Source organism: Melanostigma gelatinosum (assembly GCF_949748355.1).
Source record: "Melanostigma gelatinosum genome assembly, chromosome: 16".
In the NCBI taxonomy this organism is placed as follows: domain Eukaryota; kingdom Metazoa; phylum Chordata; class Actinopteri; order Perciformes; family Zoarcidae; genus Melanostigma; species Melanostigma gelatinosum.
Window position 1 is genome coordinate 5,369,566 of NC_136649.1, and position 15,263 is coordinate 5,384,828.

General features: G+C 41.4%; 1 protein-coding gene across 1 annotated transcript; it reads left to right on the forward strand.

Annotated features, from left to right (window-relative positions):
* Positions 1-6,567: 6,567 nt before the first annotated feature.
* utp25 (UTP25 small subunit processor component) lies at positions 6,568-15,106 on the forward strand. Its single transcript, XM_079286270.1, has 12 exons — positions 6,568-6,695; positions 7,523-7,562; positions 7,812-7,992; positions 8,079-8,303; positions 8,497-8,585; positions 8,688-9,098; positions 9,619-9,835; positions 9,928-10,130; positions 11,173-11,355; positions 11,602-11,711; positions 13,630-13,875; positions 14,408-15,106. Exons 1-12 carry the CDS (start codon positions 6,595-6,597, stop codon positions 14,661-14,663), a joined length of 2,262 nt encoding a protein of 753 aa, XP_079142396.1. The 5' UTR covers positions 6,568-6,594; the 3' UTR covers positions 14,664-15,106.
* Positions 15,107-15,263: the final 157 nt, after the last annotated feature.

The following is a 15,263-nucleotide window of genomic DNA, read 5'->3' on the forward strand; positions in this document are numbered from 1 at the left end:
GGTGCCGGGCGGCTCTCGATAATAGCAAATGATACAGGGCGTGGAGGAAAGAGATTTCACCACCTTATTCTGTAGCGAGACCCCCCCCCCCCCCCCCCCCCCCTATCCAAGACGAGCTACTTGTCGGGCGCGATTTACATCTGTTTCCATTTAGAGCCGCTCCACCCTGAGAAAAAGCAGCACGAGACGAGTCGACGGAGGCATGTTGATCGGTTGAAGCCCCCAAAATAAATGGATCTTTCCGGTGAAAAAGTACAAAACGGGGGGGGGGGGGTTATAGTAAAGCCCGCATCCTGTATACTGTTTAGCTGTCAGTGCCGCAGTAACATGATCGTGGATGAAGCTGTATTCGCTGGTAGTCGTTACAAAATGAAACAAACGATGCCCTGCCCCTGGGGGCCCGCTGCGTCGCCTCTGTCAGGGGGGCTGTGTTAGCGAGCTGCGGGGAGCTGTCCGTGGTGCTGACTGAGGCAGGCAGGTGCACGGGGAGATGTTGCACCGATCTGCCCGCTTAAAGGGAAAGTGTGCAGTTCCAGTTATGACGAGAAAGCGAAGGTGTCCGTGCAGATATAAAGGAGACGATGTTTTCTTTTGCTAAGATGGAGATCAGAGTATCGAGACGTGTTGAAGTGTTGATCACGTGATCAATTTTGGAGACGGCATTGTCAGTGATTTATCGAGGCTTGCTCTTTGACTTTTTCCTTTATGATAATGCGTGCAAATTGATTTTGTTTTGAATGTGAAGCTTATGGGATGTTACTCAGAAAATTCCAACATATAAATCCCAATGAAAACAAGGTCCATGGAGTGGCTTGAATATTACAGAAAATAATAATTAGCTGGATGATATTTTTGGGGTGGATTGTCCCTGTTAAACCTGACAAAATAAAGTAACCACGAGTAATGCTATTAGAAATCGACGAGGCTGTAATACAAAAATCACATTATACAATCATATAGGGACATTATAATACTCTGATGTGGTGGGAACTTAAATACATCTGAATCAAGTCATGCATTAATCATTGATCATCTTTGTACTGTTAAGATGTCTGTATGATTTTAGATGCAAGGACAGGAATATATTGTAGTTTAGTGATGTGCAGTGGTGGAAGAGGTACTCAGATCCTTTACTTGAATACAAGTAATAATATCACAATGTAAAAATACTCAAATACAGGTAATGGTCCTGCATTCAAAGTCACTGAAGTCAGAAGTACATCAGCAAAAGTAAGTAGAGCTGAAACTCAGAGTTGATCAACAGTAAATTAAACGACAGCTGTTTTGATTATCTATGATGTATTTATTTCTAGCAAAAATGATCATACATTAGTACCAGCTTCAAAATTAGAATTTGCTTTCCATTCTCTTGTATGATGGTAAATGGAATATCTTTGGGGTTTGGACCGTTGGTTGGACAAAAGACATTTAAAGATATTACCTTGACCTTTAAGGAGTTGTGATCAATATGTTTCACTATTCTCTGACCTGTCATAGGCCAAACCATGAATCAATTGGCCGAGGAAAGAATTGGCAGAAAAATTGATTATGATAAAAAGATAAATTGTTGATCAACTTGCTGAAACCAATCTGAAAACAGAGCAATGAGAAAGACGAACATATCAACCTCTTAAAACAAATGCAGGTTTATACAATCCATTGGAATTATAGATAAGAAATAATCTGAAGCACATCAAATTTACCAACATTACAAAATACTGAGAAAAACATGCATGTTCATGTTCAGCAATATGCCATGAAAGACACTCCACCATGTATCAAAATCATATGAAATTCTGGGTCATAACTATACGCACAACATCTTAAAAAAATACAAAAATCTTTTTCAGAAACCCATTCAAAGGGGTTCACAGCATCAGAGGGTCAAATGCACATATTATTTAGCTAGTTTGTTTAGTTTAAGTGACAGGCTACTTGCCTTTCGTGTGTACTTTATGTATACATTTGGAAATATGTCATGGGCGGTTTCAAATTATTATAATTGTATGACTGCAAAACAAAATACAAATAAATTAAAGTGAAAGACTGCACTATTATTATTATTTTATCCTTATCAGGCAGATGAATCTGAATCAAAGAACTGGACCGTAAAGTTGTATGTGGCCATAAAAGAAGACACTGAAGTTTTTTTTACATATACTTGAATTAAGCAAAGAGTCATGGTGGAGACCAAACTGAAAGACAATCTTCAGCCACATGAGCTCTTTCCTCCTGTTGACCACATGGCGTTAACTTCCAAACTGTTTTACTGCTTTTCCCAGGGTCTCCTTTTCTGATGACGGAGGGAACCCTTAAAGGGAAAGAGAACACCGGTTATGACTGAACAAGAACCTCACCAAGGTTACACTCTTGATAGAGATAGCGTTTTTGACTATCTTCAATCCGTAGATAACCACGTGCAATAAAGAACTGCTTTGAACTGCTTTAAAACAATCTGATCACAGCAGAATCCATCTGCAATGACAACAAAAAACCTGCAGCAGGTGTTCCACCTGTTGGCCAGAGCTACTTACAGAGTACATGCTGGAGAGGTTGTTAAAAAGCTCTTGGCCTGCGCTCACTTTGTTCCTCACTCCTCGTATGGTCCCGTTCTTGCTGCGGATATTGATCCGTTTGTTGCTGAAGAGCATCTCTCTCTTGGCACTGGCGTACAGGAGCAGGTCATCGGGTTCGCAGCCGTTCGCGTCTAGGGTAGTTTCCACCGCCAGGCCGTTCAGGTGGCTGTTGGCCTCGCTGTCGGCGGGAGGCGAGCTCCCCTGCTCCGCTTCTGGGCTGCTAGCGCAGTCCGAGTCCACCGAGTCCGACGCTGAGCCGCACCAGGCCGCTTCATCCTTGAACACCTCCGCCAAGACCCGGCCGCTGTTGGCAGATGCGACTCTAAACCTAACTGTTTTCACAGCATTTTCTTTTTCCCGTTTCAATTCTGGCCCCTCCATGGAAATACAAAAGTGTCTTACATTGTTTCAGGTCCCAATCAGAAAAGCCAGACTCGCTCTTTTAGCATATAAGCCATATGGTCTGCAATTATCAAACAATAATATCCCCGTTGACGTGTCAGAATGAGCTGAAAATACCCCGGTACGAAAACTAGACACCCAAATCCAGATGGTTAATAATACATGAGCGTCTGTCATGGTAACAGCTAAAACAGGCAAACAGTAAATTGATATTACCATATGTTCAATAATTGATCAAGGTTAGTTTTCAGACAGCAGACAGGCCTGTCTTTTACTTTCAACACGTACCCTTAAAGCACTATATAGATAACCTTTACAGCTATGTATTTATTTATTATAACGGAATACAAATGTTGCCAGAAAGCTATTTTTTGCTTGTCATCGGACAGTAAATAGGTCTCTATTAGATGAGTCAGTGTTTTGATTGTTTATCATTGTTATTGGTTTAATTACCTTGTTAGTTAGCTGTCTCTGACTATTTGTAATTCATATTGTAACGACCCTTGGTCAGGAAAGCTACGAGACGTTATTTTACTTGTGGTCTTTTATTTGCGGACAGTACACAGGCTACTGTGGGCCGTAGCCTACGCCAAACAAACAGTCAACACTGTTAACGTTCTCTCACATCTGCTCCCGGTCATAGACTAACTCTCCCAGTTACCAGCACAAAACAACAACATCCCACAAGGCATGAGGCCTTCACTGACCTCCGTAAATGCAAGAACCAATCTTAGATAACATCTTAGAACACTTTCTGTAAACACAATAACACCTAACATAACAGGTTAACATTATAACATTATACTCCGTTACACTATATATATATATATATATATATATATATATATATATATATATATATATATATATATATATATATATATATATATATATATATATATATATATATATATATATATATATATATATATGTCACTAGCTGCATATGCTAATTTCAGGGCTCTGTGGCTTTTCTATCTTTTTACAACAACCAAATAAACCGAACCAAATATAAGAGTGCTCCTGTGGACAGAAACTCAAATCCTCCCTGTGGACTTTTGCAGCTCTTTAACGGTCATCTTTGGACTCTTTATTGCCTCTCTAATTGGCTGGTCCTCTGGCTTTAGTCCTCTCTTTAAGGTTTGTTTTGGTGTCATATTCTTTCCATTTTGTAATAATGGATACTGATGTTGAGCAGCTATGAATTTGACCACCATTTCGTTTCAATTAAAATGTTGCACGGTGTTTAATTTAATTCCTGAACTCCAGAGTAGTAGAAGTTGGGGTCATTTTATTCTCCATACAGGTGATGAACCGTCTGATCTGATAACTGTACTGGAGTCAGTTTATTGGTTTATTTTGTATGGCGTTTAGTACCCCCTAGTGGCGATTGTGAATAGCTGCACTGAAGAGGAAGTGAGCAAATAGTATCTCCTTCCCCATGTGGGACATTTTGGACTTTTAGTTGTAGTATTCAACATAATTTAATTCAACGTGTTAGGTGACGTTTTAGATAACATTTCCAAACAATTTCTCTTCGTCATTACCAGAAAAAAATATATAGATATATATAGATATATACACATATATATAAATATATTTGTTCACAATTTGACAACAATGTTGTGTAGTTCGCTTCCTTTCCTGCCCGGAAGTGATACAAAATCCAGCTGTCATGGCTGAAAAGAGGAATGTTTTAAGGCTGCAACTGCCTCTTTTATTAATAACTGTGGCTATTTTGCATTTTAAATTTGTCCGTTCACTAAAGTTGAGGAAAGCTTTAATTTACAAGCGGAACACGACATTCTGTATCAGAGAATTAGCTTGACCAAAATGTATTTTCCCTCGAATCATAAGTTACTTAACGTTACATAAAACTGAACTTTTCAACTGTGTTGTGTGTGAAGTGCTACATTAATAAAATATAGTTGAGTTGCCACTCATGTTGCACATACCTGGTTGTCCCAGTTGCTCGCTGGAACAAACATTACTTTCTTTTGGGCAACAAGTACCAATTGAAGTTAGCCCGCAATTAGCTTGTTGACAAAAACGAGTGGCCATACCATTACAATTCTGCCTTTTTTTAATAAACTAATTACAACTACCAACAGTCATGCCTTTGTAGCAGTTGCGTACTCTCCGTTGCGTTGTGTTTAATTCAGGACACGATATCTTTTGATGGCTCCAACCAGACGTTTATTCATCGGACAGAATATTGCTGGTAAAAGACAGAACAGCTTCAGTGACTCTCATAGACAACGTTGTGGTCACAAGCTCCGGAATACATGAAAACAGCTTGCTTCAGACTAGTTATACATGTAAATAAAATGACATTTCAGTGCAATATACCTGGTAAAAGACAGAACAGCTTCAGTGACTCTCATAGACAACGTTGTGGTCACAAGCTCCGGAACACTGTTAAATCAAAAGGGACAAATACTTAAGCTAACTGTGGTTAGCATGTTACTCATGCTAAATGCTAAATGCTAAATCAGTTAAAACCATTTGCTCTAGAAATTATACGAACAAAAAGGGACTTCTAGACATCTCTCTCTCTCTATATATATATATATATATATATATATATATATATATATATATATATATATACATACACACACATCAGACATCGAATGAGATGTTTCACAACGGAGCTTGTGTTCAACCTACCATGAAAACAGCTTGCTTCAGACTAGTTCATGAAAGCTGGGCGCACCACTAGAGTCTGCAAGCAGCCAGCAGAGGGCGCTGTTACACACAACCCACTTGTCTCCATGGGGAACGAATGATACGTTGTAAATGATATTTAAACAAGGAAATAATATGAAAATGATAAGGATTAGCAATAACTTAAATAATATAGTAATACTAGCAACCAATGGCAAGTGGAATCATAAACTCTGTTACACCTTCAATGACCTTAATGTATTGTCACATAATGTCAAATAACGACAAATAAAGGCTAACCTATGGCGGAATCCGCTCCGAAAGAGTGGCAGCTGCCACAAGATGCTCGTGGCAGCTGCCGGAAACAGTGAAAACGGTCGCGAAAAGTAGTGGCAGGTACCACAAAACGGTGGTAACTGTTGCAACAACTTGTGGCATACTGTATATATATAACTTATATCCATATACTGCGTATATATATCCAAGTCAATAGGTTATATGGATTGATATCACTTTAAACAGTACAATGCATATCCATCCATATTTACAATTTGCATTCCTTTAGTCTGCATCGTGAAAGTGTTTATCGTTGCCATGGGCAACAGGTATCAACTGAAGTTAGCCCGCAATTAGCTTGTTAACAAAAACGAGTGGCCATACCGTTATAATTCGGCCTTTTTTTAATAAACTAATTACAACCACCAACAGTCATGCCTTCAATGACCTTAATGTTTTGTTACATAATGTTAAATAACGACAAATAAAGGCTAAACTACCGCGGAATCCGCTCCGAAATGCTGGCAGCTGCCACATACAGTGGCAGTCACTTCCTGTTGCAGCTCAGCTGCCACGGAAAAATTCACTCCGTACCTATAGGTGGCAGTAATGCACCTACTGACTCACCACCACCGAAGAAGCTGAAGAATCGCACGTGCAACCCACTGTCAACATGGGGAAAAGGAGGCAGACTAAGCAGCTTCTCACTAATTTAACCAAAAAACAGAAGAAACACTTGAAGGAATTTGGGGAGGAGCATCCATTCCATGATGTGTAAGCAGTGCAGCGAACTTCGGGCAGTTTTAAATGTATAATGAAGCTACTTTTATGTTAGCCAACTAGCTACGTTGCCTTTAGACGACGGTGGTCACAGTCGAGACTCAGTGGGCTAACGTTATGTGTTAGCTAACTTATATGTATGCGTTACTAGTAAAAACTTAAAACTATGCTGTTCGAAGGAGCTAAACCGTAACGTCATAGACACGCCCGAAATGTTTTCCCTAAAATGCAATATTTAGGAATGTAAGTTAGCTGTTTGTTATTCCCAATGTAGTTCTCAATGTCCACTTGTTAAAATGCATACAACAACGTTACGGCACAACTTAGAAGGTCTTTGGAGATGACTCGAGAAAATCAAGTTGTCACACAACGTTGGTTAATGGATGTTCAACGTGATCCTCTACTGTAGGTAATAACCTATTAACTAGCAAAATGGCCCAGAGCAGAAAGAGGACAAGGACATCAGTTGCATGGGGTTTACTTACACTCGTGCACTAGCCATAGCATATCCTTGACATTGACTGTAAGCGGGCTTACGCAAAGTGCTTTACAAAATTTAAATGGCAGACAAAGAATGATACAATTATTTATACCACATTGAGCAAAGGAGCATGGATGCTATCGGTACATCCTAACTCATTGCCTAGTTCTCAGAGTTATGTGTCAATTCGAAAAAGTCACAGAGCTTTAGGTTTTCTCTGTATAGTATAACAGTAAACTGTCAACAAGCAGCCCGAGGACCAAGACCTTTGTTTTTTAGGCAACGTTTTGGTCTAGTTGTCTAAGTGACTACATTGCCCCTTTGTTTGTTTGTTTGACAGAGTCTGTGCAAGACCTGAAAGAACTGAGATATTGGAACTGGTGAGTAGTGCTGTACAATTCCTCATGATAGAAATCATAAAGTATAATTCATGCACTAGGAGATCCGTAACTGTCACTGCACAAGAGGTGTTTGTAGTGGTAGTAAGAAGGACCTCCTGTCTTATCAAATATATTTAAACTACATGTTTGGCCACCCAGTCGCTGATAAACTCCCGTTTTGTAATATTTTACCTGTACTAATATTATAATATTACAAATTGAAAGGTGTTTTGTTCTCACATTTTTCAGCAAGCAAGCCCAGAACAGTCTGATGTTGAGCCTGATGAACTGGAGGATGAGGAGGAGGAACCAGAGCAGAAAACAGCCTATCAGAAGCTTCTTTCTACTCTCAGCCAACCAACCAGTAATGACAAGAGTGAAGAGGAGAGCACTGATGATGAAGAGGAAGAAGAGGAGCTTCTTGATGAAGGTGAGTTGTTTATTTCCATCACATCTGAGGACAGTGTGGGCCAACACACTGCAGTCGACTGAATATTGTTGTGCTTTTTTTTGTAGGGGAAAGTGATGGAGTCGGTGATGACAGTGAGCATGGTGATGAAGGGGGAGAAGACGAGCCCGAGGATGAGGCTGTAACTGAAGCCGTAGACGGGGAGGAGAAGGCGGCAGGAGATGAGTTCGTAGACGAGGAGCATGAGACCCAGTTCTGTCTGGAGACCACCTTCACGGACGAAGGAGGACAGGGGGCCGCTGAAAGCCCCGCAGAGCAGGAAGACAGCAAAGGTACTGCTACTACTGCGCAGAAAATTCAGTCATTAGTTTTGTTCGATGTATCACCCTATGTTCCCTGTAACCTTTAAGAGATGTATTTTATATTCATTCTTTTTCAAAATAGTTGTCTTGCTTGCTCAATTATAAAAGTTGAGGAATACGATTTGACGGAGGAATGTCTGACAGTTTTTTCCTGTATCGGCAGACATGTTTCTACAGCATTTAGACACAGAGCTTGGGGAAGAGGATGTGCAGAAGATAACATCTGGCAGCAAAGCCAAGGCTCAGATCACGGTATTAAATTCACAGTTTTGCAAAATTTACCAACTTTTACATTTGAATGAATTCTAACTACATTTGATGTGCGTAACTATCTTTGCCTTTCCTCACATTTAGTGGCCAAAATTGGGCACTCTCCTCTGTACCTTTCCCCTGGAGACGTTTGGAGGCATCGGCCCACAGAAAGGCACAAAGCTGCCAGTTTTCCACAAAGTTTTGAAGACCAGCTGGAAGGATCTGAACCAGACCTACAACCCTATGGGGCTGGCTGGGGAGATCAGCCCGCTGCAGCTTGAGCTGCTCGCGCTTATGGGCTCCTACAAGGACCTCTACCACCCAGAAACCTGTCCTGTGACCCAGGGCCCTCAGGTCTGCGGTGCATACTGCCTCCACGTGCTCAACCACGTACTGAAGGCCAACTCCCAGGTCCTGGCTCACAACGCACTGCTAAGGGAGCCGAAAACCCGAGCTAAAACTGGAGCTGAGCCGCAGGACGAACCCAGAGACCAAGGACTGACCCGGCCAAAGGTAAAGTACTTTTTAACTCTTTCACTTGCAAATTGTGCCTGTTTTAGTCTCAAATATCAGTAGTACTGCAGTAGGAAATAAAGTGCACAATTGTCCCATCATGCCTCAGATGCATTGCTGATTTTGTAGTCACACATTGTACAACTTACAAAATCATTGAAACTTTGTTTTGGTGTTAAAATGCATTTGTCACAAAATAGTTCAAACATTGGGAAACCATATGCTTTACTTGCTGCTCACAAGTCTCTCTGCATGTGTGTGAGTAGAATCCAATATATTTCACCCTGAACATAATCTAGTCCAGCAGTTATGTCGTATGCATGAGTGATCCCTAATTGCATTACTTGATGCTCCACCTTCAACAGAAGCGGCAGTATTGCTCACTCGGGGTTATTTAGGTCGTCCAGTACATTCATGTGATCTGCTATCATCACGTTTCGTAATGCGTCCACTTATCCACAAGTGTTCAAAAGTGCAATATAAATTCTCTCTGCTGTAATGATTGTTATAAATATGTCAGGTCCTGATCCTCGTTCCGTTCCGAGGCGGAGCTCTGCGGGTCGTCCAGACGCTCATCAGCCTGCTGGAGACCAAAGGCAAGAAGATAGTGGTCAACAACAAGAAGAGGTTCAAGGAAGAGTTCGGCGAAGAGGCAGATGACAAGCCGCCCAATCAGCAGAGGCCAGACGATTACAGCGCCATCTTCTCGGGCAACGTGGACGATCACTTTAAGATAGGTACGGTTTAACAAACAGAAGTCAGACAATCTTTAGACAAACCACCAAGTCTTCCCGTCTGAGGCCTTGTCGCTGTCTTCTCTCCTCCCCAGGCATCTCCATTGTGAGGAGCAGCATGCGCCTGTACTCCCCCTTTTATTCATCGGACATCATCATCGCGTCACCGCTGGGCCTCCGAACGGTGCTGGGAGCAGAAGGAGAAAGTAAGCGAGACTTTGACTTCCTCGCCTCCATCGATCTGCTGGTGGTGGACCAGGCAGGCGTCTTACTCATGCAGAACTGGGAACACGTCTTGGTAAGAACACACGTCTGTTCAACATCACACATTGCAGGATGGCATCTCTTCAGCGGTGTTGTGTTCTTACTGTTGGGAAGGATGTGAGCGCCATCTGCTGTTTAACAATAATTGTAGAATTTGATGAATCACAATATGTTATAATTTAGGAAATAGAAGCACTGCTGGAGAGCATTGATCATTTCAGATTTAAGTCTGACTATTTTTGGAATCCGATTGGTTAAAATAGTCACATTTTAAAACTCAGTTGTAATAAATACTCTATTCATAACAAATTTGTCGAAGGTTTATATCAGGGGTGTCAAACATACGGCCCGCGGGCCGGACCCGGCCCACCACGTCATTTTATGTGGCCCACGAATCCGCCAGCAAAAAAAAAATAATAATAATTTTTTTTTTTTTTTTTTTTACAAAAATTTAAAGTTAGATGTGAAAATAAAAATATCCCCATGGTCGAAATTATGAGATAGAAAGTCGAAGTGATGAGATGGCATGTTGTCTGTGTGCCGACATTAAAACTATCACAACAGGTGGACAGGAGATGCAACAGCCCATAAAGAGGATTTCCAACAAGTTTCTCAACATGCGTACTTCTCTGTACTGAAACGTCATCAGTCTCAGCCAAAGTACTGTTCCAATTCAAAGTTCACATCGAGCCAAGCACGGCCCTAATGCCCGGATGTGGCTCGCTCTGCCCATTTTACCCGGGATGCATCGGAGGTGACTTGTCTGTACTTGGGACAGCCAAATATCCCAGAATGCATTTTGCACCAGCAACAGGAAACAATGGCGGAGGAGAAATCACACAACTGGAAGTACGTGTTGTGGAAGTCACAGATATCCCGGGAAACTAAACTAACTATGTTAGGAGTACCGTAGTTACATTTACACCGTCTTACATTTACAACCGGCCCTTTGAGGGCGACCGTGATGCTGATGTGGCCCCAGAGTGAAAATGAGTTTGACACCCCTGGTTTATATGGTTAATGTGTCTGTATAAGTTGATGTTTTATAAAAATTGACATTGTCCACCCCTCTACAGCATGTGATGAAGCACATAAACCTGCAGCCGCTGGACTCCCATGGAGTGGACTTCTCCAGGGTGAGGATGTGGAACCTGAACAACTGGGCCAGACACTACCGGCAGACGCTGGTGTTCAGCTCCATCCAGGACCCACAGATCACCAACATCCTTACCAAGCACTGCGCCAACTACCGTGGACAGGTACTCATTACAGTAGCATTAAACCTGCTCCTGGGACTGAGCGTTCAGCACGAACTGTAATTTAGTTAACGCATGACTAAGAGGTAGAAATGATCTCATGGATTGAGTTAGTACTCAGCGGTTGGATCAGCACCCACACTAAGTTGTTTACTGTAGCCAGCTGGATATCTGAGGAAAGTTTTCTTCATTGCTTTTTGATTGTGTAGTTTTTTTAAAAGTATATTCCCTGTGTGGTTTCTGTCCCAGATTGCCACTAAGAACATGCCGAAAACGGGTTCCATCTGCCAGGTGCTGGTTCAGCTCCCTCATGTGTTTCAGATGTTCTCCTCTGACAGCTTCATGGACCACGATGCCCGGTAAGGTCTTCCCACATGTGAACCACATGTGAGCTTCGGGGAGAATATCACGTTGCCTTTGATTCAGGGAGCTACACTGTAGGCTACAACTTTCAGCCTGTGTTTGTTTACAAATCAGCAAGTTGACACCAGTAAAAGTTCGGCCATTAGCCGTTCCTGTTTGCAGTCTATCCATGGACGTACAGACAGCTATCGCGTCGACCTCACCTGTCCCCCTAGGGAGGCGAGAGATAGACACAGGGTTCGTATGGTCATGGAAAACCTGGAAAAGTCATGGAATCTTAAAATGGTTATTTCCAGGCCTGGAAAAGTCATGGAAAAAAATAAAATCCCAAAAGTTTTGGAAACGTCATGGAAATTTGTTATATTCATATTTTCATGTCGTTCATTTGCGCTGAGTTGCCAGCCAGCGTTTCTCAGATTGGAGTGAGAGGAGGAGAAAATGTGATGTGGTGATCTTCGCAATAGAACATCTTTGATGTGACGTGTCGCATCTTGGCCAATCAGCGTTCAGATGTGTACAGCGTCTTCATTTCCCTCTGTTAAAGTTTAAGTTACGTTATGTCCGTTACCGGTCATACTTGCTGGGTTAAGTTAACTTTGTCGACTGTTAACGTTCGTCATTATCGCGATTTAGAAGGAAAAAACGTAACGTGTTGAAACGTGCAGCCCCCCCGTGTTCCGGTTCAGTTCACGCGGTCGCTCGTTGACGTTAAACCGGAACACCGGCACATCTGGTTGCAGGTTGTTTGTTTTAACTCAAAGTAGAATGAGGATGATTTCGAATAACTTTCTGCTGCTAACGGTTGCTAATGCAGAGGTGTGTATAGATCACAGCTATTATTTTACTCTTGATAAACTACCTCAGCCAGAGTAGATTATCATTTTCATAAAAATAATTGAACTGGATTGAAGGCATATTAATTGCAAATAGAAGATAGACCACAATTCCAACAGCTTTGCAGTAACAGTGGAAGTTAAAATGAAGCCGTACAGTAACAGGGTTCAATGAAAACTTTGCACTACAAAAGGGAAAGCAACATGTGCACGAGCTGGATGCTACCACCTACTAAAGCTCTGATTGATGTGTCAGTGTTATGAATGCCTGTCAACCAGAGTATATTTATAAATGTTTATTCTTTTAATCAAACTACTGTCTCTCATTCGTTTGTGTCATTTAAGGTACACTGTATGCTTTGGAATTCTCATTGTTAGTTTAAATACTACATTTTCTCACTTTTTCATGTATACACCGAGATTTCACAAAATGTTTGGTCATGGAAATTTGGTTTAAAGTCATGGAAAAGTCATGGAAATCCATTGGTCAAAATGTGTATGAACCCTGTAGACATCCAGTTAACTGTCCCAGTGAAACTGGAGTCAGAGGTTCTTTAGCGAGGGAAATATTTGAGCAGTGTACAGTTCCAAGAGGGATTTAAATCAAATCCTTTGCATTTGATTGGACCACTAAAAGTGGGCGGGCTTATAGTGTAGCTCGATGCTGAGCTACAGAGGACTGCTCCACACACACCTGTCTTGTTGCTGAGAGTTGCAGATTGATTGATGGGTCGATGTCATGATAATATTGGTTGGTACTAGCTTACATAAGCACACTATCCACACATTTATTCAGTATATATTTTTTGTATATATTGTTAATAAATGGGTGCACAATATGACCTGGGATGTTATCTAAAAGGGGTAAAAATGTATTTTTCATTTGAGTGTTTTTTGTAAAACCCTTGTTTTAATGTTATTAGCATATTGCTTTTTTATGCGAGTTTCAATATTTAAATTAAGGTCCAAATAAAAAAACGGATAATAATATATGCAACAGATCATTAGATCTTGAGGAATGCTTGGTTGATCCAAACGAAATTTAAAGTTTTGTATTTTTATCTTCCCATCCTGTCGGTAGGTTTCAGTTCTTTGTAGATAAAGTGCTGCCTCAGTACAGGGACTCGGTTATGTCCCACACTCTGATCTACATCCCGTCTTACTTCGACTACATCCGGTTGCGCAACTACATGAAGAAAGAGGAGATCAACTGCACCAGCATCTGCGAGTATTCCAGCAAGTCGGAGGTGTCCCGAGCCAGACACTTCCTCCAGAAAGGGGATAAACAGTTCCTGCTCTTCACTGAACGCTTCCACTTCTACAAGAGGTCAGTACTTTTTAATCCTCCATTGGGTATCCTCACTTGTTTGATGAGCATTCTGGTGATATTTACCGGTATTCTTGGAATCACTCCCAGGCCAGCCACAGTAAAGCCCTAAAGGCTGTCTTTATTACCTTTTTAAGAGTTAACATATCACCAATTGCGATAACGCGAAGGACACAGATATCCCTTTAACAGAGTTCAAAAGTTGGACCTCTCACTTCAGATTTTTTCAAAGTCAGCACTCAAGCCCTTTTTCTCTGGTTTATTAGTGTCACGTGACGGGGTAGTCGTACACTGTAGCTTCTTTATTGTAGTCTGCTGATGAGTCAAATAATCTCAACTCCTAAAAGATACTGAAAAAGTGTTCCAGATCATATCATGTCTGCTGGTTCACTCTAGCTGGTATGTCTGTGTAACTGGTGATAAATGACATATGTGGTATTAGAATGGTCTTAAAAAGTCTTGAATATAAAGTGGTGAGCCCGGCAGAAACTCTGACCTTTCACTTCCTCTTTTTAAAAAAATTGTTTTTTAGGTACACCATCAAAGGGATCCAGAACCTGATATTTTATGGATTGCCCTCCTTCCCCCACTTCTACAGCGAGGTGTGTAACATGCTGGCAGTGGGGGGTCGGGGGTCGGAGGCCAGCTGGACCTGCACTGCCCTGTACTCCCGCTACGATGCTCAGAAGTTAGCTTCCATCACAGGAGCCCAGCGAGCGGGACAGATGCTGCACTCCAACAAGACTGTTCACCTCTTTGTCACAGGAGGGGAAGATGAGGCTTCCTGATGGAGGTGGGCAGATAAGTGGGACCACTTTATAAAACCTCGCAGGGTAACTGGAAAAACACGTTTGTGGGCTTTGTTTGATGTGTTGTAGGTGGAAGCTGCCCAGAAACATCAAGCCTCAGAGTGAAGAGATCATAAAACTTTGGAGGTGATCACTGTGATAAGCTGGAAGAGCATCACTCACCAGATTCATCATAAAGGATAAATATTTCATTATTTTTGTTATCTTCCCTATTATTTGATAAGCAATCATATTTGTAGCAATATCTGTCCTGACGGTGCCGAAGTGCTAAAATGATCAATATCAGTTTTTATGATCGTTAGTATGGTGGCATACCCAAAATACAGGTGTTTAAAATGAATCATGGGTGTGTTTCCTTTGTATTTTAGGAATTTGAAACCAGAGGAACTTAGAGTTTATAGGGCTAATGCTCTGCCACACAATCCCACAAAAATGTTTTGATTAAACATGAAATGCATAAATACAATTGAAGTGTCTGTGATCAGGTCAGTGATGTATGTATGACTGTGTGATACTAGTGAGCTATTTCAGTTGGCAGTAAAGAGTGAGAGGATGTCACAGGTTGGATTTGTTCACTTC

Excerpts from the sequence above, each read along its gene's own strand:
- utp25 (XM_079286270.1), top strand. The coding sequence starts at position 6,595 with ATGGGGAAAAGGAGGCAGACTAAGCAGCTTCTCACTAATTTAACCAAA. Across the intron at positions 6,696-7,522 it reads GAGCATCCATTCCATGATGT|AGTCTGTGCAAGACCTGAAA; the intron begins GTAAGCAGTGCA and ends TTTGTTTGACAG. Across the intron at positions 9,099-9,618 it reads AAGGACTGACCCGGCCAAAG|GTCCTGATCCTCGTTCCGTT; the intron begins GTAAAGTACTTT and ends TAAATATGTCAG.